Source organism: Metopolophium dirhodum, chromosome 6, assembly GCF_019925205.1.
Source record: "Metopolophium dirhodum isolate CAU chromosome 6, ASM1992520v1, whole genome shotgun sequence".
Classification (NCBI taxonomy): Eukaryota; Metazoa; Arthropoda; class Insecta; order Hemiptera; family Aphididae; genus Metopolophium; species Metopolophium dirhodum.
In genome coordinates this window covers 16,082,953-16,103,012 of record NC_083565.1, presented here as the reverse complement: position 1 = coordinate 16,103,012, position 20,060 = coordinate 16,082,953, and the positions used below count along the sequence as shown (strand labels likewise).

The 20,060-nt window shown below is 27.3% G+C and overlaps 3 protein-coding genes across 3 annotated transcripts in view; 1 reads left to right on the top strand and 2 right to left on the bottom strand.

Moving 5' to 3' along the window:
* The window catches only part of LOC132946275 (guanine nucleotide-binding protein G(I)/G(S)/G(T) subunit beta-1), a 28,465-nt gene extending 19,276 nt beyond the window's left edge, over positions 1-9,189 (bottom strand). The window contains exon 1 of the mRNA XM_061016180.1: positions 8,765-9,189. The gene's annotated coding sequence lies outside the window, so the exon portion shown is untranslated. The remainder of the gene's footprint in view (positions 1-8,764) is intronic.
* Positions 9,190-10,633: 1,444 nt separating this feature from the next.
* Positions 10,634-13,393, bottom strand: LOC132946414 (uncharacterized). The gene is made up of 3 exons (XM_061016407.1): positions 13,238-13,393; positions 12,585-13,068; positions 10,634-11,923 (listed from the first exon to the last, which is right to left on the bottom strand). Exons 2-3 carry the CDS (start codon positions 13,032-13,034, stop codon positions 11,711-11,713), a joined length of 663 nt encoding a protein of 220 aa, XP_060872390.1. The 5' UTR covers positions 13,035-13,068; positions 13,238-13,393; the 3' UTR covers positions 10,634-11,710.
* Positions 13,394-13,532: 139 nt separating this feature from the next.
* LOC132946579 (signal peptidase complex subunit 1-like) lies at positions 13,533-15,208 on the top strand. The gene is made up of 4 exons (XM_061016625.1): positions 13,533-13,691; positions 14,156-14,215; positions 14,288-14,374; positions 14,969-15,208. Exons 1-4 carry the CDS (start codon positions 13,656-13,658, stop codon positions 15,107-15,109), a joined length of 324 nt encoding a protein of 107 aa, XP_060872608.1. The 5' UTR covers positions 13,533-13,655; the 3' UTR covers positions 15,110-15,208.
* The last annotated feature ends 4,852 nt before the right edge of the window (positions 15,209-20,060 follow it).

Genomic DNA, 20,060 nt, shown 5'->3' with positions numbered 1-20,060 from the left:
AATGTGATTTTTAAAATTAAAAATAGCAATGATAAATAATAATAAATAATGCAGTAATATTATATAACTATTTATAAGATTGAAAAGATAAAACTGTCTCACGAAAATCAATTTATTAATTTATTAATTTAATCTCAACTAAAGGTTAGGTTAAGTTAGTCAACTTAGTTACCAATGTATGTTTTTTTTTATTATTTTAAGTTCCCACTACAAAAATAACTTTCATAAAAAAATTTGAACAAATAATTGCAAAAATGCCTTTTGGTATAATATATTAAAATATAAAACTTCGTGAATCATGATATCATTATCCAATATCCTGAATTCTCTAGTAAATAGTTCATAATAGAAATTTTTCTACTAAAACCAGCAACACGTTAACAAATGAAATTATATTAACACCACACTGAAGTTTGTTAACGTTGTTTCTTGTGTAGTTGTGTGTAATATGGGAAAAACAAGTTCATGGATTACAGTAATAAACAATTGGGGAAATTAAAGAAAACAATATTAATTCCGACTACATCTTCTGATTTCCAAAACTATAGTAAAATAGCCAACGAGTACCTATACAATTTGTATCTATAGTCTATTATCATATTTTATTCAATATCAATAGGTATGTAAAAGCTATATGATAATATCAAAACAATCCAGAATTAAGATATAATAATATATAACTCAACTTTTTAACATGTTATTAATATCAAAAAATAATTTAATCTCCATATAAAAAGTTTTAAATCTCGTTTTAGTAATTTATTATAAATACGTTATATTACCTACTAATAATTTTCAGGTGAAGATTTTATAAAACTGGTATTTAATTTTAGTAAGTAAACTCTTAACTCAGTCAATTTTCAATAGTATTTTAAATTTTATCCACAGTTTTAACATCCTCATTAAATTGATTAACATATTTCCGAGGTTTACTACAATAGGTATTGTTTACAAAAAATATACAACATTATTTTAAAATCAGTATTAGATGCATTGTTAGACCTGATATAATTCTTTGTTTAAAAAAAAAAAAACAACTAATATCAAGGTAGTGTATTGCATGGGTAAATAATATGTTCTTTACATTTCTTAAAGCACACTCAAACAATTGATTTTATTGAGAAAACTTTCGAAAATTTGTAAATCAAAATCGATAAATGAAAATATAATGATGACGCCTATTCAATAAAATATATTTAATATTTTTAAAAATAAAAACTTTTTATAGAAATAATTAAATTTAACAAATTATCATATTTAACTAACATTAACAAAATAAACAAGAGAACACATTATTTTTTAATGTAGATAAACTGAGTATTTTCATTTACTAATAATATATTTTCTTTAGAATACATATTACACAAACAAACTTATAATTTTTTATTAAAAAAATTCAATCTTAATAGCAATTTGAAATTGAACCTATACCTGTAGTATTTTTAATAATAGAAATTGTTTGATTACCAATAGTTATTAATATTAATTAATTTAACTGATATTTAAAAAAAGAATAAAGTTTTGGCGAAAATCACAATAAAATGTAAGCCAATAGGATAACGTAGACATTTATTAAGGATTAATTAAGACATTTCAAAATGTGTTTTATCTTAATTGTTATTATTTTAATTTACTGCAAAATAAAAAATAACTGTATGGTATAAAATATTTACTTAACTTAGAAATTAAAAACTAAAATTGTAAACATAGTATACCAAAATATATTATATTATTTTCAGCAGTTGGTACATATATACATGTATATTGTAAAATTATGTAAGTATAAACCACTATATAAACCACCAATTGAATTCTGGGTACCCAAAAATCTACCTGCAATTAATCTAATACAGAATATCTGTGCGCGTTCTCGGCTGCGTTCAAACGAAGCAATAAAAAAAAGCCGACCACCGGCACTGCCTGCCGGTTCAACCGCGTCTTGACGGGCGCAACACGCATGAGCTTTTAGATTGATCGGACTCCCCACCATTAACACAACCATTGAGAGGGCGGTGGGCGCTGCTGATTACGAGGACACCTACTGCTAGTATACCGACCTCCCAGACACAATATAATATACAACCAGAGGAAATAAGAGACTGGATTCTGGAGAGGACATGAAACAATACATAATATAATGTATACAGTATATTTGTACGGATAATATAATAATATAATATATTATATAATGATTTATGATAATTTGCTTATACGTTAGTACTTACTACTTAGTATTATTATCACTTATATTAGTAATTATTTGAACTACAAATATTGATTAAACTCGTTTTTATAATATAAATTTAACTTTTTCTAACTGGTATATACTACTATAATAGTACTATATATTAACAAAGTGAACATTCAACATCTTAATAATTAAGGTTACCTACTACAAATTATAAAGTATGACTATTAGTTGACCAATTGTTGAATTGTAGGTTAAAATAATTTTAACTTGGGGTTAGATTACTATTTTACTTGAAAAATAACTAAAATATTATTATATATAACAGCGGTTGTCGAGTATCATTAGGTACCTAATATATTAGATATGCAATTTATAATATAAGAACATCTGCTGTTAATTAAATACATAATAACGTTTTAACGGAAATAGTAAATATACATACAGAATATATATATTATTAAATTAAATACTTATTGAATGAAGGCACTTCATCAAGCTGGACAAGAGTAGAGAAAATTTTGAGCACTATTTTCACTTTAGTCTTCATAGAGTACAGGCGTATAAAATTATTATAAATTGGTGAGCAATAACTATATAATTTTTAAAAAATTAGTTATTTTATTTAAAATAATAACTTTGTTCACTATTTGCGATTTATGTGGATATAATAAAAGAGATCGAGAATCAATCTCTGAAAGAGTTTAGGTATTTAAAGGCTGACAATTTGATATTTTGCTGTATTATATGGTATAAGGTAATATCATATAGTATGCCAATAATATGATGACTCAGGAACATATGGATGGAATGATAGTGACTTATGTGACGAGTGTCGAGTGATGACAAAAATACGTAACACATTTTGTCCGGCTTTTTCCAAAAATATCTTAGGACAATAACGTTGACCACTATACAGGGTGATTAAATTAACAGTAAACATTCGAAAATTAATAACGTCATTTATTAATTTGTACATACTTCTAAGTCACTATAAAATAACATTTTTTAATTTAACTTGTTAATTTAATTTGTTTACTACATGTATGTAATAATATACAATCCGATAGTTACGAAGAAATTCAAAGAAGAATACCAGCAGAAAACAAATGTTATTTTTCATCAACCCAATTGAACCCTTTTTAATCTAAAAAGTTATCAGCGAGGAAAAACAAAATTAGATTAAATAATCTTTGTTTGATCCGTTGTAATTTATGCTTGTGGAGCGTGGGCGAAGAATATTTGGACAAAAATAGAAATTAAGAAGGTGGTTACGAAATAATACCAAACAGAGTTTAATATACCTTATAATGATTACGTAGATACCAACCAATATAATGGGTGTACTCAAGAGTCAAGACCAAGAGTTAAGGTGATGCGTACGGAGTTACGAAAATATGGAGACCAAATAAATCATGACCTAGGGGAAAACCTAGACAACGATGGGAGGATCAAAATAAAGAAGATCTAAAAATCTTCGGAGCGTTGAACAAAAAGCGAATGTGGACTATATTATACGGCCTTTATAAGCCCCAAAAAAGTAGAAATACATAATTTAAAAAATTAAAAAATTACAACGATAAAAATATAATTTTGTTTCTAACATATTTACGAAACGTTTGTGTTACAAGATATTAAGTGAATACAGGTAGGCACTATTAAAATAATCACCCAGTAGTGTATCCACAGCGATACTACTTAATACATAGAAGTTATATTTTTTTATATTCTAGATTGAATATATCCAAGAAATTTAACGGCGGAAAAAATTAGATAGCAATAAAGATGATAATGAACCAGCTGGGGGGAGGGGGTAATTACTTTATTAGTGATACACTTATACAGGGAATACATTTACTGCACATTAATTTATGTACAAAAATTAACAAATAATTTCACTAATGGACAAAACTAAAATTAGAAGTTATAACCTATATTAATTATTATTTTATAATAGGCTTTTATATTAATACTTAACACGCAAAAAAAACCATACATTTATTCTATACCCACACTTTTCAACTGTTTTAAATTCGTAAGCAATTTTATCAATTACTAATAAATAATAAAAATTATCTACAGAAAATATATTCATAATTTATTGTTATTGTAAGATTATAGGTAAGTCTATAAATATTATTATATTTACTTTTAAATACCTAGGTACCGTAAGTTGCACTCAAGCGGACCCTAGCTACACACCATATTGTGATTTTAGAAGAATGTTTTTATCAATGAAAATTTTCATTATATATATATAAAGATATGTATCATTTACTAACCATGTCCATGTATACTAAATTACTATGGCTCCACTAGAAAACATAAGCGGCGAGTATAGAACATGTTTGTTCAAAATATGGGTCATCTTAGGAAATGTTTTTTATGAACGTGTTTGACAGCAATGTTTTTACTCGGATATGATTCATACTTATTATGTTGTTCCAATTTATTTATGTATAGGAATCAGGAAAGTTCAAAAAAATTAATTTTTTTTAGAAATTAAAATGAAAAATTTCAAGTATATAAAGAGTGATTCACTAAGCATGCTCAACCCCCATTTTTTCTTTAATAATATATAAACCTACATAATATATATTATACTAAAATAAATAATAATTGGTTAGGTACCTACAATTTGTGTTAGTGGGTTAAACTTTTTTTTTATGAAATAAGATGCACAATAAACTTATATACTAAGGTCGATAGTTGACATGGTCATCCATTAGCAATACTTGTCTTGATTCAATTTTATTTTTTGGTTAAATTTAAATCTTATATTAATGGAATAGGTACTTATTATTTTTGTATTTTAAATAATAAAACATTTAAATACCTACCAAGTAAATAAAATTAAAATCATAATAATTATTATTTAATATGAAAAATAAGAATATATACCTTATTCAAAATTATATTAAAAAAGAATAATTATTGTAGTAAGTGTAAAACACAAATAAGTTAAGTCTATTAACCATATTATAGGTATCTAGTGGTAAAATTATATTTATTGTTCAAGTTCCAATATCTATATATTTAAACATATTATACAAAATAAGACACTGTAGTCTATCAACTATTTATGGGCATCTGCAGGGGAGGTGCCATCTGAGATATTATACAGGGTAGGAACTTAATTATCTTGTTTATATTTTTAAACAAATATTAATATGTATAAGTAAGCGCAACAATTGATTTTAATTAACGCTCATTTTTTTTTTTTTGCTCATAAGACATAAGTAATAAGTAATTTTAGCTTAATAAGTATTAAACTTTATTATTTTTAAAAATTAGGTAGGTACCTATATTAACTATAGAATATCTGAACCCAGCTGTTTTAATTTGGAAAGCTTTTGATGTTCAATGTTTGCTTACTTGATATAAATTAGCCTATTGATAATTTTGATCCCACAATAACTGCCATAGGTATCCTAATGTAATATGGTATATTTAGTACCTATAGAACTTAGGGTACCTATATACAACAGTTTAACTGTACAGCAGATACTGTGGTTTTTAAAATTAACTCGGATGAGTTAAATAATACCTAATTATCTTTATTTTATTACTATGCAACATCATTTTGACTATAAATTAAAATTAAAACAAGTAAAGAATATTATTACAGCAAATATATATAAATAATTGAAAACAAAAATGTTTCCATTATTGTAGCGCTGTTGAACTATTTAAAAAATACTTGGAATATTGAAATAAATTTTGTTCAATTGAATAATAATTAATTTTGTTTTTAACAGTACTCCATCCCATATATTATAATATATTATAAATTAGTCTATTCCATACAAAAATTAATTCCAAGCATAGGTACTTAGTTACCTTACACTATGTTTGGATAATAGAACCTTTGATCTTTACATCAATCTATTAGGTACCTACAATCCAACATATATTATAATATACTCTTTTTTCTAAACACACAAATTATATATAGCACACCAATTATATCAATTCTTAATAAGGATAACAATAATAATATAATATAGTATTAATATAACATAGGTACATATTATATACATATAATACCTATTATAATAGTACAGATAAGTAGATAAACAATATAATTAAGTAGGTAATGTAAATGTTAAATAATAATTTAGATTAGGAGCCTGCCTTGGTAGGTAATAAATTTAATTAAAAAGTAAATGACAGAGATTGAGAATTTAGGGGCTAACTTTGGTCTGATGATAGTTAAAGAATGAAAAATGTAAAATTAGGGAATCTTCTCAGGATGACATGGGTGATGAGTTGAAAGGCAAACAATTAACTATTAGGTACATTGGTACCTATTACATAATAGTATTATGATAAACAATATTAATTTATTTTATGGGTATTGCAACCAGTATTATAGCCTCTTGGTATATAAAAGAAGAAGTATATTAAATAAAATTATAACAGCATTATCAGAAATACTGGTTTTATTTTTTATTTTTAACAATTATAATTTATTCAATTAATTTTGGTCAATAAACATCCTATAATTATTTTTCCTAAGTCAAGTATAGAATAGTAAAAATTGCCTACCTATTTATATTGGGTACCAACTACAGACTTCGACCTTCTTTAATTTTACTTAAGTAGTATATATTCTATTGATGAACAGACAGATATCTATGTTGTCCAAGATTTGTATTATATTGAGTATTATTGCATTGTTATATTTCATGTGTGGCAAGTCAGCACCCCTACTATTGAATATTTTATACCTAGTATTTAGTAATAATTATAATTATTAATGATCCTAAAATAATAAAAAATAATTCATTAGTAGTGTACCTATAATTTGTCCTGAGGATTTTTTAAATTATGTAAACTTTTCTATTTTATAAATAGATACCCTCGTAGATACCTATGGAAAGTACTTTATATATTATTTTTACAAAGGTACTATTTTATATAAACCAGAGTATAAACCCAATAATAGGTAGGTAATTTGTTGAATATTACATGAAAAAAAAATGTTAAGCTTGATTTCCTAAAAACTACTATAAATCACTTTCACTTTTCATTACATAATTAATAAATAAACAGTAAGTTGTTCTATATTAATTTTTAAAAGTAAGATAAAGGCCAAAGGCTAAAGGGTAATTAATGATTATGTTTAGTAATAAGATTTAGGTTTACCTGTATAACTAGGTACAAACAAAATGTTATAAGTATCAAGGTACCTACCATAATTCATAACACATCAATTGCCACAAAAAGGAAGTGACAATGAAGTATGATTGATGAAACCAATATTATGTCTTTATCATACATTTTTTTATACCTTCTTCTATATTTTCATAAAATTACTCAATTATAAAATATTGTTCAAAAAGAAAGAGTTAATATTGAAAAGACAAATTATTTATTTATCTTAATTTTTTACTTAGTTAAAATAATGATCTATTAATAAGTTTTAATATTGGTAGTTGGTACCTAAAATAAGCTATCTTCTTAAAAAAAAAACGATTTGCATATTAAAAGGTAACAACATAGATACCTATTACATAATATGTCAAATTTAAGACCATTTGTCTCAGTAGTTGATTTAGTACAGTTAAATACAATACTGTACCTTAAAATTTAAAAAAAAACTTATACATTTTACTTAGTGGTGTGGCAAATTTGATTTTTCTATAACATTCCTTAATATTGTAAATAATCTTCCTTATGTAGGTACCTATAACCTACCTATTTAATATTAAATATTCGAAAATATGACTGAATGTGTAGTATACTAGTATCTATTAAATAATATAATACTAATAACTAGTATTAACCTATACGCTGTTAAGTTCCGAGTTACAAACTAGATAGAAAAATTAATACTTAGTCTATTATTAGGGACCTAGATCAATATAATTATTTATAAATTGTTGTCAACACAACTTATTACTACCTACCTATATAAATAATTAAAATATTTCTGTTGAATAAATCATTTTTAAATATTTATATACCTATAATGTGCATTTTTAGTATACTTAAATTATTTTGTTGAAATGAAATAGGTAATTCAACAATATTAATAAGATAAGTAGCTATCAGCAACTAAAATATATTTCTAAAATTGTTGTAATTAATACTTATTCATGAAACGTTAATTACCCATTGGAAATTAAGTATTCTATTTAGAACAGTAGCAAATAATTCATTATATTGTAAAAGTACACATACTAATCACTAATGGAGGAACGCCTAAGAAGTTTTTCTATCAGTGAGATTAAATTTTAAGTCTTAAAGAGTTGGGCACAGTATCAAATGATAGCTTACATAATATTATTAGATTCTAGTACAATGAAATTATATTATACAATGTGTACATGCGTTTGGTGCACAGGGACTGTTAGTGACTCCAAGGGCGTCCCGACAACATTAGCGTAACTACAATCGTAGACCACAATCGTCGGTATGCATTTGCAGATACACGGACTGCTGTCGGTCCGCCATACGAGCACCGATACATTCCTTATCACCTGGGTAGTGCACAATGTCTACGTTCTAACTTCTAGCTACCCGGCCATACCCTTGTTATAACTACTATAACTGTTAATAACTAACGCTCACCCTTGTCCGTGTGTTTTATGACACTATTCAGTCCGGCCGAGTGCCCGATGTTTCTGTAAGGCACATTCACGTCGCTCACGCACTTGCGATACACCGAGTTTCACGGCCGACACCACGCTCGCGCACCCGAATGCCAAACTCAACTTACCCGGACGGACGACCGCGCGGACTTGCACAAAGTTTTCTGCTAAGACGGCGCACTGCACATATTATTATTTGGGTAACGAGAAGACGCGATTTTCTTATTTCGCTTTTACTCTTACTCTTTTCTCTTTCTCTCTCACACTCGCTATTTTTTTTTTTTATCGAATTAATAATAATAATAATAAAAAATTATTCTGTAGTGATACGCGCGCGGCACGAAGTGATAAAAATTGGGTGCGGCTTCCGTAGACTAGGACTCCACAGTCCACTCGCTCAGTTCGCTGTTCTGGCGGGCGGGCGACGTTGTACCGCCACTCCACCGCACCCACACCACGAAATGTGCGGCCAAACCACGGACTAGCCCGCTACCGGTAGTTGACGTCATTGTCGACGTTCCTGGAAGAAGAAATCAAATTGGTAAAATGGGAACGCCGGCCGTGGTTCTACCACAGAGGCACGGAATAGATAAAATCTAGAATAAATTATAGATCTATAATTATTATTATAAATTATAATCTATAATAATAATCAAGGTTGTTTCGAGAGAATTATAGGTGGCCTCGTGGGCCGCGGCCTATTGGTTTTTATATTATCTACTATACGAAAGTGGCCAGGAGTGTGTCTATTTTTCGTCAAAATAATGAAATATAATCATCTATATTATTCTAGAAGATTATGCATTACTGTATCAGTCACTGATGACTTATTATGGAGCCACATTCGGTCCGTTTTATAAAGACATTCATATTATACGATAAAAATAAAGATTCGTGTGTTGAACCAACACCTATTATTTGTACAAACGGAAATTAAAAATTTATCAGTGACGTCATCGATATGAGTGGGAAATTTGAAAACCATATTATTTTATTTCACATGCATATTAAAATTGATTTTATAAATTATAATAAAGAATAATTAATACCTAGTTGGCCAGTTATTCTGATATTTATTTTAAAAACTATATGTATAAAATCGTAAAATACAGAAATATTCAGTACATGTCATAAAATGACAAAATAAAACTATATTTCAGATCTATTGACTACAAATAAAACTTGTAGCTTACCTAGCTATTTTTTGGACTGTTCAGAAAAAAACATGCAAATGCATATAAATCTGGGCCCTATAATAATTTATATGGAAAATTACAAATATGTGTACATATCTGTTGAAAACTAGCAACTCATGATTTACCCTTCATTGTTTTTAATATAGTAGTATAACTGCAGTTATATATAGAAAATACAACTGGTGAGGATTATTGGTTTTTGGTCATATTATAATTAATTGTTGGCATTTTCAGTGAGTACAGGTGTAATGTCTTAGATAAATATTTCTTTAAGTAGATTTTACATAATTGTAAAAGAAAATAATTGAATAAAGAACAACAATATTTAAAAATTAAAAAGTCAATCGATAAAAGTTGAACAAATAATCCAATATTTTCATGATGTTAAATGTATTCAATTAAAACATAGATCATAGACAAATTTACACTTAAATTAATTTGTATAGATACATAAAAACTCAACTAGTTACTAAAGATCAATTTTAATTTGGTATCAAATAATTTCTACTCAGTATTTATGAATTTTATCTTATTTAAAATAAACAATTGGATCTTTAAATTGTAATACAATTTAGATACAACTGATACAAGTATTGCATACTTTATAACTCAAATGTAAAATAAATGTAATCAGTATCTACAAAACACATTAATAAATTATGTAATTATAATATTTATTTTGTCCATATAATGACAAATACAAATTAACACGAACATAATATTTTCGTAGTTACTAGTAAGTATACATACAATTTATTACAAATATTGAAAAATTATTTTATAATTTTAACAAAAATAAAATTCCTGATTTTTGATTGATTCAGGAACAATATACATAACTCTATACATAAGGCACATAAATATTTGTACATTAAGTTTATTTTTATTACATTACATTGAATAATAACAATTATTTTTAAAAATAATTTTGATTATGATTTTGATTATACATTTAGTTAGAAAAATAATATTAATAATAATTTGGCATCCATCAAAAAAAATGTGCATTATAAATGTTTTTTTTATCAGGGAGGGGGGGGCTTAGGTTGGTGGTGCAAGCAGTGGTCCCAGTTGTCTTGATGTTACTGTGCATACAATTTTAAAATGGTTTATTTATATGAAGATTTTGTATAGAAGTTTATTCAAATACAATAACAATATTGGTTAAACTAGTTCTGTTGGTGTATAAAATAAAGGTTTTTGTTATATATAATTTAATTGTGGTTTGGCTTTATACAATGATATAAAATAATTTAGCATTTTAAATGAAACATAAAAGGTGATTAATCCACTGTGTTATAATACTGTTTCTTATACAACAGAGGTTTGGAGTACCAAAGCTTATTTTATTGGTACCTACTGTTAACAATATTTTAAGCATAGTTATTATTTTATTAAACACTGCAAAAAAGTTGATATGAAATTGCATCAAAAAATATTCCAACATGAATTGTTGTAGTTTATAAATGTAGAGGTCATATAGATGTAGGCCATGCAACTTCATACATTTACCAAACTATGACGCCCCAGAGTAAATAGATCTATCTGGAAACTTGTCAACATAAACTGGAGAATTTGATTTACACATTTGTGAATTTCTACCATTAGTCTTCTCCTAACACAGTTAGTATTACCTAAATGTAAAATAGTGAATATGTTTAGTGAAATTTCATACTAAGATTTTTTTTTTCAATAAAAATTAACAAAAAAATATTTTTTTAAATTAAAAACTAATCAATATTTAAATATTCTGCTAATTGATCTTTAGGTTTCATAATAATAATAATAATCCATCCAAGAACAGCACCATAACATCGACAGCAGTTTAATGCTCGCCAAGTCTCCGAAACTTTGGCTTCCACTTTGCTACCAGACATAATAGCTGTATCATATGTAGTACATGCAAATGCAGCTAAAGCTGTTAATACACTTAAGAATAATACCTGAAAAATACAAAATGGTATATGTTTAGTTTAACATTGGTTTGAGAATAAATAACTAAAATATTAAATAACTTGTACAACAATTTTGTATGTATTAACTATTAAGATTGGGATATAAAGTCAGATTCTATTTAATATTGTATGAAAATTGTTTTATGAAATCAGCAAAATAACTTGGAAGAAATCACTCATCAACAACAAAACTTTGAGTACTTAGGGTAGATCGGGTTTATCATTATTTGTTCATTCAACTGTTGTACCTGCCTAAATTAATATTGAATTTAAATTTAACAAAAATTGGAAATTATGACATTATGAGGGATACAGAAAGTTTTCGATTATAAAAATAATAAGAGCCACTTTTTGATTCGTGGCCAAAAGGGTTATGTCAGATTTTGACATTTTTGAGTTTTAGTATCTTTTGGTATAAAAAAATCACTATTTTTTTTAACATTCTATTAGTAAAGATAGGTTTGACTACATATATTTTTATAAAAAAAGGAATATTTAGATTAGATTGTATTAATACCTTATCATTTCAAAATCTAAATAAACTTATACATGTAGGGAAAATTATGAATTTCAAAAATTTATAATTTATTGGTCTTATAGTTATTACCTACCAAATACATTAAAAATACTATTAAGCATTTAAACTTACTAAAATATATTTTGGTTTGAAGCTCTCACATCTGTACAAGTCAAAAATATCCAGAACTGTGCACATACATATAGTCGACAATAAGAAAAATGACATCAATATTAATGGTGATCGTTGGGATGCTTCACCCAAGAATAATTGTGCTAAAGCTACTCCTGCTAGTAGACCTTGACTGACAGTGCCCAAAGATGCAAATACCCTTTGAACTCTTGCTGCTATTGGACGTAAATTATTGTAGTTCTCTGAAGGTGGATGATCATTTACATGATTAAAGAAATCAGCATGTTCAGTCTTCACAAAACGATTTTTGTCTTGAACATAAATGACAATTTTATTAGCATCATTAGTGCTGGTTGGACGGACTGGTTGCGATAAAGGACTTGTTGAACTGTGCACATCATCTCTCACTTCTTCTAATATGGCTGCAACTGTATTGCGACTAGTGTCCATCTTTTGTTGGAAAATCAAGTAATAGTTACATCACCTAATTAGCATAAAATTAAAATATATTAAAAGATCAATATAATGCTTCAGTAACTAATTTGTGTTCTAAAAATAATATACTAGGTAGTCAAATAAAAAAAAATACTACTATAAATGCTTTCAAAACTATGACTAAATCATATTAAGAACGTATATTTTTTTACACTTACAAAAATATTCATAACCTATGTATAATTGAAAATATTATAAATTGAATAATTAATTATAAATTAATATAGAATAGATATTGAATTTCTTCAAATCACGATTTAAGATATAATATCTTAATTCGTGCTTCAAATGAAAAAAGTGTAAACAAATAATAAATTAAAATAAATAAACACTGATAGTGATAAAAGCGCGAAACGGTTTGATAAGTGAAAACCAAAGAATGACAAACAATGAATTACAAGTTCTTTGAATAATATGTTGATGACGTGTGTCAATAGTATTATCAATTCGATAACGTATGTCGTATACAAATTCGTATTATATTTTGTAATTTGTATTTTGTAAATTTTAACAATTATATATAGTTTAGAAGTATAATATATTACTTTATATTATTTTATTTGTGAGTTTCCCATAATGTTCGAGAATTTATCAATTTGGAAATGGCATATGGTAAGAAGTAAGATTCTTAAGTTGCTTAGCATTAGGATCAAGGCATATTTTAAAGATTTTTTAGAAGTGCTCATAAATTTGATTTGATGCTCCACCTCAAACCACAATAATGATCACAATCCTTCACCCCGAATTTTTAAATTAGAGCGATGCAAAATATGTTTAACAATTCAAGCATATTAAAATAAGCACTGGTTTTTATGTATGTAAATGTACAATTATTCTTACTAATTTTTATTTTATTAAAACCAACATTATTTTCAAATACATAATATATTTTGTGATGAAGTTTTTGTTAAGTACTCAATAGATTTTATATTTCTGGCATTTGTGTGCTATAGCCTATAGATATAAATAAATTTTTTATTAGGTACCTACCTGTATTAAATTCTTGAGTTCAAATTAAATATATTTTAGTTAAAATTAAAAATATAAAATGTTTAATGATTAATATATTTTTTTAGGACTTTGTGGGACAAAAACATGCGGAATATTTGTTTAGAACCATTATTACTATGTGTGGGGTAAGTTTTTATTATACTTACAAATATTAATCTTATTGATATTAATATTTTATTTGTTTATATATTTGACAGTTTATTGGTTTTATTTTGGGATATGTAAAAGAGCAATTTTCAATCACAATTGGTCTAACATTAATTGGATTTTTTGTCTCTGCTTTAGTAAGTGAATTAATAATATATAATATTATTAATATATGATAATAATAATTTTAAAAACCAATAATTCAGTAAAAAAATTTATGAAAATGAAGTATAGTTTAATTATCGGTGAACCAAACCTCTTATTTAACTGTATTTAGTTATTCAACCTTTAAATATCATACTTTATATTAAGTACAGCATAAATGATTATCATACATATTAAATTATCAAATAATGTAATATTTTATATTTTATATAGTGTTTGTCAGATGGTGGTGGTGGTGTTATTCGTTTTTAAACTAATAACATACTATCAGTTTTAACATTTATATTTACGATTGTAAATTGTTAATAAATAATTTGAAATATAGAGAACCACCAATTATGGATTATTTTGCTTCCGCCGTTGTGGCAAGTTATCTGACAATAACTTTAATGGAAAATATTCTTAACCCGAAAATTTGAAATCGATAGCATAATGAACTGGTACTTCATTACAATAACCATTAAGCCCATTTTTAATATATTATATTGGAAATATGATTATTAAACGATTGTACTAATTTTATAACAATAACTATAAATACTTTATTTCTTAAAAAAAAATTTCAGCTGACAATTCCACCTTGGCCTATTTATGCTCGCAATCCACTCAAATGGCAAAAAGTAAAGAAGGTTAAGAAAATTGAGAATAACCTAACCTACGATGAGTATAAAGAAGATAAAAAGAAAGAAAAAAAGAAGACAAAGTGAACTAGTTTATAGAATTTTTTTTTAATATACTGTTTTTTCCTATTATATTATATAATTTAAATCAATTATTTGAAATAAATTTATGTTACATATATGTTATATTGCAAGAATTTATATTTACTTTAAGGCAGGGATTTTTTTTTTGTTTACCTTTTAAAAAACAAGAAAAATAATTTAAAAAATGGAGTAAAGTAAGTTACCGCTCTACTGTAGTTGTTAGGTTAGTACCAGCTTGTCATTTTGGTGTAAGTTAGTTAGTCACTGTAATTTATATGATAAATCATTACATATTAAAAAAAGATTCTGAGGGAAGAAAATCCATCAGCTTATACTACTAAGTATATTTTTATATTACTATTTGTAATAAGGTAGATTTGATTAATTTTTGTCAAAAACATTGTGTTTTAAAATGATGTTGTGTGTATAAAATATGATAATAGATAGTTCAGATTCTCTATTCTCTAATGCACTTGCTATTGAAAATCTTACTAAATGTAGATATTTACTAGGGTTGCAATTCTTGGATGGATTGTGGTTTGGGATGTTGATTCACCTATCCTCAATTCAAGGTCCCTAAACAAACCACTTGATCATTTGTTCCTTTCTACATTCTTCCCCACACCTAACTACTTATAGCTGATGAACCACTTCGAAATTAATGTATCTTTCAAATATGGATGCATCCCACCTTTGTTAATGTTAAGATGATGTCACACCCACTTGTGTTGTCTCCATCTTACAAATGTACAACATAGCAAAAACTGTTTTGCGTGGGACAACTTTTCTCGCACCATATTTATTGTAGAACTATCAAATTTTCACAACACGTAAAGAAGAACTTTATATCTGCAACAGCGCGCTTTTTTTTTAATAACACTATCCAATCATTATTTTTAAGCAAATGAAAAAACAAAATGTTTAGATGCAAATAATTTTTACTGTATTTATGTTATCTAAAATATAGGCACGCTGTAGCATATATAATTTTCTACCCTATATGTTCAGAAATTTTGGAGCCACTACTACAAACACAGGCAGATAAAAGTTGTACCGCGCAAAACCGTTTTTGCTATGTTGTACATTAAATTTGTAAGACTGAGACGACACATGCGGGTGTGACGTCCTCTTAATAGTCTTATTGTACTTAATGTTATATATTGTGACCTTAGGTAAATTTTCAAAGGGCCAAGTCCGTAAAATAAACAATTTAAAAAAAAGGAGGATATAGTAGGTAAACACTCTGCTGTACATTAGGAGTCGAGTGTACCTTGTCATAAAAATAAGTCACTGTAATGGATTTATGAATTTACATTTTTAGTTCAATGATTAATCATTGTATATTTGCATACAAAAAACGATTCCGATTGGTGACGGTTTGTCGTCTGTGAGCCTATTTCATTTCAATATTTATTTGTTTATCCTTGTGGTATCGCTGGCCGCTGCATGGGGGTAAACCGTTTGCACAATACTTACCCCCATGCCACATCATTTATTATATTGAACAAAAGAAAAAAAATTCAAATTACATTACAGAATATAAACATCAAAATAACAATAAGGTCATCATGGCTGCCGTGGATCGCTTGCCCCTCCCTTAGTGCTATTGCCATAGGATAGAGTGAAGAATCGTGGTCTGTGGCATCTCAGTTCGTCCTGTTTCGAAGACATTGTCTCTACCATGCAATATAATAATCTATACGATTCTTCAGCATCAACTGTCAAGTATAGCCGCCGTTGCTTTTTTCGCCTCGTCTGCAGTTGTGAGGTCGTCGAGGCAAGAACGGATTAAGGATCAATTGGGCCCCGCGGGACACCATACACTTAGTAGGCCCCCTTTCAACTTTAACTTCAAAATAATTGTATCATTACATATTAACGACTTTATGTTATTGTATAATTTTTTACTAGGTACACAAAAAATATACAGTGTATCTTATGCCATTGTACGTAGGTTTTTTTTTAACAATTATGGATCGATGATATAGAGTTTCGTTAAAATAAAAAAGATACCTTCTTTAACAGGCAATTTTTTTATAACATTTTCAAAATTTTTAAACACGCAGTTGTACCAATAATAAAATCAATTTTGTTTTTTCAAATGGTAACCACTAAATTTTTGATGGATTCCGGTAAAGCTTTTTTTCTGAACATTTTGACAGTCAATATAATAATCAATTTTGGTTCACTAGGTTATTAACTATGGTCCTCTAAAGTTTAGTATAATATGCATAAGTACTTTTAACTTAAATACCTAATTTACAAGAGTTAAATATTATTTTTTTTAAAACTATTAGATGCGTTAAAAAAATATATTTTGGGGATAAAGATGGGCCCCCAATATCAATGGGGCCTGGGACCGTGCCCTCCCTTAATAAGGGCTTGCGTTGAGGGCCTGCCCACAAAGTAGTTCAGCCATGTCAGGGTCAGCCGCGGCTAGCCGTAGTGAGAGGACGTCAAAGGCGAGTATGGATTTCCAACCTCACTGCGTCCCACCTAGGGCAATGAAACAAGGTACCTATATGTTCAACAGAATCAGATATGCAGGGACAGTGTATGAACTTGGGGCTCGGGGCCTTGCCCATCCGATGTAAATAGAACTGGAAGCACCTGCAGTAGTGCAGTGTCCCGTCATGATCTGTGTCATGTTGTAGGTGACTGGTGAGTGGTATCATGGGGAGAGTTCGCTCAGTCCATAATATCCCAACATCCGGTAAGAGGCGACGGGTCCACTGCGCTTTCGGCGAAGAACTCAAACTTATCTGCCACTGCGTTATTATTGTATAACCACTGGCGCCGAACTATATTTTAAGAAGGGGTAAGTAAAAAATTAAATAGACTACACCCCCGTTTACAAAACAAACTCATATTGCCCCCCCCCCTCATACAATACTCTAAAGAGTTCCAATGTTCCATACTACCATACCACATTCAAGACCAATATTTTATTAACTTCTATTATTTTTACACGAATCTTTGTGCCTTGACCAATTTTTATTGTTCATGCCTCATGGTGCCTCTTTTTTGACAACAATCGCATACACTATATTCGTGCTTCATGGTTAAGACTATACAATTTTTAACAGCAAACCCATTAATACATTTTCTAAAAAGTAACCAGATAGAGCTTTGCCCCCCCTCTCTATTCATTGGCTATTACCTATTTTTACTATAAAAATTATTATTTTATTTACCCTGTTTTCATTTTTATTTTGAAATATTTATTATACTAATTAAAGTGTTCACAACTAGTTTTATGTTTTACTTAATAAATATCAAGTTAAATGTACCTATTATAATTTACCAAGTTTTTAAAAAGGTATATATTTTATAGGTACCTTTTTTTCCCTTGTGGCATTGCTACATTTTATAGTTACCTACATCATACACTTTTAACTTTAACTGAATATGGCCTGTAATTAGAAATATCTGCGATGAAATACGTCAATACGAAACTTGATAACAAAATATAAATACACTTTACAGAACTTTGAAAATGTAAAAACTACAAAATGTCTTATGTCTTATGAATAGAGTTTGGATTTTGTAGTTCTTGTGTAAAAAATCACTTAAAAAACCACCTAATTTATTTTTTATGAACCACAGTAAATATATACACGCATAGTGCATACTAAAGTTGTTATAATATTACGTATATACTATTTAATTTATGACTATTATAAGGATATAAAATATACCTAAGATAGATTAAAATTAAAATTATTTTAGCCATTATTATTAAAAAAAAAATGGAATAATTACATGTATATTTATTAATTAATTATAAATTATAAATTCTTGAAACATAATATATAAATTGCCAGAAAACCCAAATCAAATACAGATAATGTTAATATCGTACTTTTTTTAATTAATCACGATCGTTAAAGGCTAAAGCTATAATAGTTAAATGATTATTCAATTCTGTGAAAATTTAATAAAGTTAAATGTTATTTTTCCTTCTATTTAACTATTGTTAAAGTTACAATAGTGGGTGTCGCTCTGCTGTCCAGTAGGTTACATAGAAAACAGTTGCATAGAAAATAAGAATATAAACATTCAGTGAAATTTTCATGTATCTACAGTTATTCGTTTTTGAATTACAACAAAATAACAAAATCGCCACATGAAAAATCAAGTGAATATCCAATCTTGTAAAAATATGAACTTCAAACGCTCATAAAAAATGTAATTTGATTTGCTTGTAGACATTTTTATTTTGATAAAGGTAGACAATTATATAAACTTATGTGGAATCTTGTATTACATTTTCAAATTTTAGATTTTAACAGAAACGTTTTTATGAATTCTCAACTCAAAATAATTAGATAATATTCGTATTTTTTCAGTATTTTGTCAAGATTTGAACTTTAAATGCTTATAAAAAAAACTGTAACTAAGGATTTTTAATATTTTTAAAATGTCATTGTAACAATATATGAGCATGGTGTTCAATTTTCAAGCTTTTTACCCAATAAATAAAGTTTTATTGACATTCATAGAAAAAAAAACTAATAAAATTGGAAACTAAAAATGTCTCTAAACAGTTCAAAACAAGTTATCAGTACACAAACACAAAAATATAAAATAAATAAAAAACACACATCATTGTAAATGTAAAACCAATACATTCATCGCTCCGCTCGAATCTAAATAGTAACATCTTAGTTATAAATCTGTTTAATATTTTTTTTAACTGAACATTTACGATTTATTTAACATTTGTTGTACGGTGTACCTATATTATGTTACAGTTAAAACCCGAAATCCGTGGAAACTAGTTTCCACAAATCCTAAGTTAAAACTAGAATTAACCGCAGGTTTAATTAAGTCAGTAAAAACTAAAAACTAGTTTTAACTAAAATGCATGTATCGAACTCGCACTTCATAAAACACACGCGACCGCACAGACGATCTATAAATATTGCTCGATAATTCGACCGATAAGGCCGAC

What these genes read in the sequence shown, in the direction of transcription:
- LOC132946414 (XM_061016407.1), bottom strand. Translation starts at nt 13,034, where the DNA reads ATGGACACTAGTCGCAATACAGTTGCAGCCATATTAGAAGAAGTGAGA. An exon ending in TCAAACCAAAATATATTTTA is followed by an intron (nt 11,924 to 12,584) that starts GTAAGTTTAAAT and finishes TGTATTTTTCAG; the next exon opens with GTATTATTCTTAAGTGTATT.
- LOC132946579 (XM_061016625.1), top strand. Translation starts at nt 13,656, where the DNA reads ATGTTCGAGAATTTATCAATTTGGAAATGGCATATG. An exon ending in CCATTATTACTATGTGTGGG is followed by an intron (nt 14,216 to 14,287) that starts GTAAGTTTTTAT and finishes TATATTTGACAG; the next exon opens with TTTATTGGTTTTATTTTGGG. An exon ending in GATTTTTTGTCTCTGCTTTA is followed by an intron (nt 14,375 to 14,968) that starts GTAAGTGAATTA and finishes AAAAAATTTCAG; the next exon opens with CTGACAATTCCACCTTGGCC.